The 4812-nt window shown below is 39.8% G+C and overlaps 1 protein-coding gene across 3 annotated transcripts in view; it reads left to right on the top strand.

Moving 5' to 3' along the window:
* acsl6 (acyl-CoA synthetase long chain family member 6) overlaps nt 1-4806 on the top strand; it is a 38188-nt gene extending 33382 nt beyond the window's left edge. For all 3 annotated transcript variants that reach the window (XM_046040451.1, XM_046040452.1, XM_046040453.1), the window contains exons 16-21: nt 1365-1453; nt 1871-1987; nt 2162-2305; nt 2491-2592; nt 2680-2751; nt 3450-4806. In XM_046040451.1, the coding sequence (XP_045896407.1) occupies nt 1365-1453; nt 1871-1987; nt 2162-2305; nt 2491-2592; nt 2680-2751; nt 3450-3590 (665 nt within the window). In that variant the 3' untranslated portion in view covers nt 3591-4806. The remainder of the gene's footprint in view (nt 1-1364; nt 1454-1870; nt 1988-2161; nt 2306-2490; nt 2593-2679; nt 2752-3449) is intronic.
* Nucleotides 4807-4812: the final 6 nt, after the last annotated feature.

Below are 4812 nucleotides of genomic sequence, written 5' to 3'. Positions count from 1 at the left end.
GGTGTTTACAAGGAAAAAGAGTTGGTAGAGACAAAAAAACTGAACTAAAAGAGAGTGAATAGTGGACTTAAATTAGCCAGTTTGCCAGACACATAACTCCAAATGAATGATAATGTTGCTCTGTAAATGCGAGATGTGAGAATAATCAACTCTTTGCTAACAAGTTTGCCAGATCAACTTAAAAGGTAATTGTGTGTCAGTGTTTTGTTCACAACTTGTTTCCACTGCCCCCAAGTGGCTAAAGAAAATCAGCTTTTGCAGGTTTAACCCTGAAGCAATATCTGAACCATCAAACAGCCAATTTAAGATGTGGGGATCAGGAACAGTCCCCACTCTGAAAGTCTGAAACTCAAATTAGTCCTCACAAAGACAGGAACACATTTATGTACAACCTGCATAAAGAATATGCACTGATCCACATGCTTTTAAACATATTCACACATAAATTTAGTGTGTGGTGCACTTGAGTCCTTCACGCAACATTGTCTGTGTGTAGGTGTACGAGGCGTACGGCCAGACAGAGTGCACAGCTGGCTGCACCTTCACCACACCTGGAGACTGGACCCCAGGTAAGCGTCAAGTGTTTTATGCAATGGAAAGACATACAGAAACCTATCTCTGCCCGACTTTCTGAACTTGTTTACCTAACTAGAGGCTCAGTTCAAAGGTCTAAAAGTGGAGTGGCTGAGTCATGACTCCAAGGAATAAACAACTCCCATGCTGGAATACTGTAACTGAGGTCAATATGTCTATAAAGCTGATGAACTCATTGCTGCTCCCTGAATCCCCTTGACATGAAAAAATGTTGGTGAGGTGGTCAAAATTGTCACTCGGATATTGATGTAAGTGATCAGACACTCAGGCTCCAAATTTTATAGCTCCCACTCAGTGGAAATAGAGCAAGAGTTGGGGGGTGAGGTGGGTGGAGTGTGCCCTAGACAGTAGATCAAGGCAAAAGGCAGAGGCCTGGAAGGGTGAGACTGATAGCAGAAAGAGCTGTTAGGGGTGCTTGCCAACATTAACAAACAGATGAAAAAGAAGAGCAGCTGTTGTAAGCTGCTGTTGAAACTGCCTCTAGCGTGCTGCATTGTTGTGTTAATACTCTTGGCATTAATGGTAATTTTCCAAGTAATTTCTATGGTATAGACTTAAGGCTGTTGATGAATTGGCCTGCGTGTCTTTCTCTGAAGACAGTCATCAATCAAATATTAGATTTTTAGCTGGAAATCAACCAAAAAAAAACATGAAAAAGATTAAATAACAGTAGGGAAAGGAGGGAGATTGTGACAGAAAGGGGGGGGGGAAGAAAATGTTAATTTGTTGAGTTTTTTAAATTATTTTGCTTTTTCTTACCCCGTCAATAGGTCACGTCGGGGCCCCTCTGCCTTGTAACCTCATCAAACTGGTGGATGTTCCTGAAAAGAATTATTTTGCTTCTAAGGGAGAGGGAGAGGTAAGCAACATGATTTCTTTGACAAAAGAAATGTTTGTGTGTTCATAACAAGCCTGAGAGTTAACTTCATTTAAAATTTTACAATGTTGCTTTGACTTGAATATCTTAAAATTCCAAGAAGAAGAAACAAGGCGAACAGGAGATGAGATGCATAAAACAGCAACGTCAAAAAAGTATTGCTACAGAAAGGTGTTTTTATCTAGGAATTGACATGCAGTGCAAAGAAACTTCATTACTATTGAGAAATGCAAGTCCCATAAACCTTGTCAATCCATTAAATTCCACAGATTTTAGAGAATAAAGTGTCCTAAAATATAAGAACATGTATCTTTTATAAGAATAAAAAGGTATTATGATTTCATACAAATACAAATAAATCTTCCTCTCACCTCGACCCTTTTCTAATCTCCTATGCAGGTTTGTGTGAAGGGACCTAATGTGTTTAAGGGCTACCTCAAAGACCCGGAGAGGACGGCCGAGACGCTGGACGCAGACGGGTGGCTTCACAGTGGAGACATCGGCAAATGGTTACCTGTATGTACATACAGCTCATGTCAGCCTCCATTATTTAGGCATAATATTTCAGTATTTTAGGTTATTCAGCATTTGCTTAAAATAACCCATTGTTGTTGTTTTTTACATGAGGACCTCCACAGATTTTTCATCCTGTTTTTTCTTGTCATTTATTCAACCGCTCCCCTCTTGTAGAATGGCACACTGAAGATCATTGACAGGAAGAAGCACATCTTCAAGTTGGCACAGGGCGAGTACATCTCCCCTGAAAAGATTGAGAACATCTACATTAGGAGTCAACCTGTGGCACAGCTCTATGTTCATGGCGATAGCCTGCAGGTAAGAACATACACACACCATCTTAATGTTCTATAGACCTTAATTAATTCAAATAGTTTGATATACCCTACTAAAAGACGGTACAAATCAAAAACATGATTGCCCATCTGGTGCTCATTTATAAGCTGAGCTAGCACATAATCTTTTGACTTTTTTCATCTTATGTTTGTGTTTGCTCTTCACAGTCCTGTTTGGTGGGAATTGTGGTTCCTGACCCTGAAGTCATGCCGGAGTGGGCAAAGAAAAAAGGCATATTAGGCACCTACAAGGACCTCTGTAAAAACACAGTATGTGGCACAAGGCTCATATGCTTCAAACGCTGTTAATGATAGATGCTGAAGATACTGAAGATAACTTTATTCTTTTATCAACAGGAATTAAAGAAGGCAGTCCTTGAAGATTTGGTGCGTCTGGGCAAGGCTAGTGGCCTCCACTCTTTTGAGCAGGTAGGTAGTTAATATTTGGCCTGCCTTCTGTTGTAGCTGTATTTTTCTTATCTTTAGAAAATTAATTAAGTGAATTATTGGTCTTAAAGCTACAGTGCGACCTAATATATGCCAGCAGTATCTCAAGTTAACTTTTAGGTTTGGTGGTGGCCAGACCCAGGGGCAGATACAGACTCGTTAAAGTGAAGTGCAACAAAAAGAGTTTATTAACAAACTAATCTGCAAAGGTAGTGGGGGGTGAAGAGCATCCAGAGTTTACAGGTGGAGGATTGGATTGTGTGATGTAGTTGTGGTGATGGCGGCTGGCGAGCTGTAGCTTGTAGAGTGAGGCAGCATGGTAATGAGGTGACCCACACACACACACAAACATGCACACACAGAGAAGAAGAGAAACCCCCCAAAACAAAATAATACAAATAACTAAACCCGAGTCACAGTGAACTGTCACAGTAAGGGCTGTTTGATTATGTTGCAATGTCTTTATAGGGTCCTTGAGTATTGCATTTATTCACAAATTGATGCAGTTGAGCTACAGTAAAAATAAAAACTGCAGCAGTTAATGTAAAGTAAGTAGTCTGTGGTAATATACTGCAATTGTAAACACTTGTCTGCTCGTAGAAGGCTTGTAATTACTTGGGGGACACTCTGAAGAATCTTGGTTTCATTCAAACACATTTATATTCTTTTACATTTTAAAGGTGAAGAACATCTACATCCACAACGAGATGTTCTCCATTGAAAACGGCCTCCTGACTCCAACACTAAAGGCCAAGAGACCAGAGCTAAAGGAGTTCTTCAAGGGGAAGATTGACCAGCTCTACAGCAGCATCTCCATGTGAAGTCCGGCAGACCTCGTTTTCCTTCAAGCATCTTAGCACTAAGAGCTACTTTGACCATTGACCTGGGATGAAGATGTGACCTTAGGCTTAACATGCTTTGGGAAAGCAAGCCAAACCTGGCCGTACTATGGGAGATTTAACATACCTAAATAAAACAAATCAAAGAAATAAAATGAAATACATTACACATTGTTATGTGTATTTCCTTTTTATGTATGCATTTATTGTGTCATAATTACATTAAAGCATATGTTCAAAGGAAAATGATTTAGCTTTAATTGTTTTTCATTGTGACATGACTTTTCCATGCCGCATTAAAAACAAATCACAAAAACAAAAATCACAAAAATGATGCGTTTTAGTGTTGTCCAGCAGAGACCAGCAGAGACCTGCCAATAGTACAGCAAACACAAAGCATGGAGTGCAAAGGAGCTTTGTAATTTTTTTAAATAGTGACGCATTGCCAATGCCAAAGTCAGGGGGGAAAAAAAAAAATTCCAATCACAGCTTTGGGGAAAGGGCCCACCAGCACAGTGTTGGCAGCCATGACAGACAGCCTTTCACATTAAAACTGTTTCCTGTGGGCTAGCTGGCAAGAGGGGAACTACTGTTGACTGTACATTTAGTCTCATTTGTGATTGACTGTCTGGTATTTTAAGGTGCTGTAGGCGGCTTGGTAACTTGGTAAGTGGTGACAGGTAATTAGTTTGCGTGAACGCTGAGTGGTTTAATAGAGGAGGATAAGCTATTGCTAGTAGATGTAGGCCTACCTGTAAGTTATTTATTTTTATTTTCAAGGGATAAGATTATAAACCCTGTACCTGGGCCCCCTTCCTCAGGCTGTGATTGGCCAGTTGGTTGTTTTTCATTTTGGCCTTGACAATTGACAAAGCTCCCTTGCAACTCCTCATAAAAACTAATGACTAATAAAGTGCTTTGCATTTAGCATTCAAGCTGTTCTCAGCTGGACAGCCCTGAAATGTAATAGACCAATTCATTTAGTTATTAAAGTAAAATAATTGTCCTTTTAAGATATGTTTTATTTAATTATGACATACTAAATGCATTCTTTGTTTGATTTGTTTTTATTTAGGCATTTTAAATTGTCCACACATTGCTACCTGCTATCCACCCAAACACACCGTCAAATGCTCCGTCCCCAGCACCAGAAACTCATCAGCACTTTTATGTTGAACAATCCATTCCTATCTCCTGCTTCTCT

This window comes from Micropterus dolomieu, linkage group LG23 (genome assembly GCF_021292245.1).
Source record: "Micropterus dolomieu isolate WLL.071019.BEF.003 ecotype Adirondacks linkage group LG23, ASM2129224v1, whole genome shotgun sequence".
NCBI lineage: Eukaryota > Metazoa > Chordata > Actinopteri > Centrarchiformes > Centrarchidae > Micropterus > Micropterus dolomieu.
This window is presented reverse-complemented; position numbering and strand designations above follow the sequence as displayed.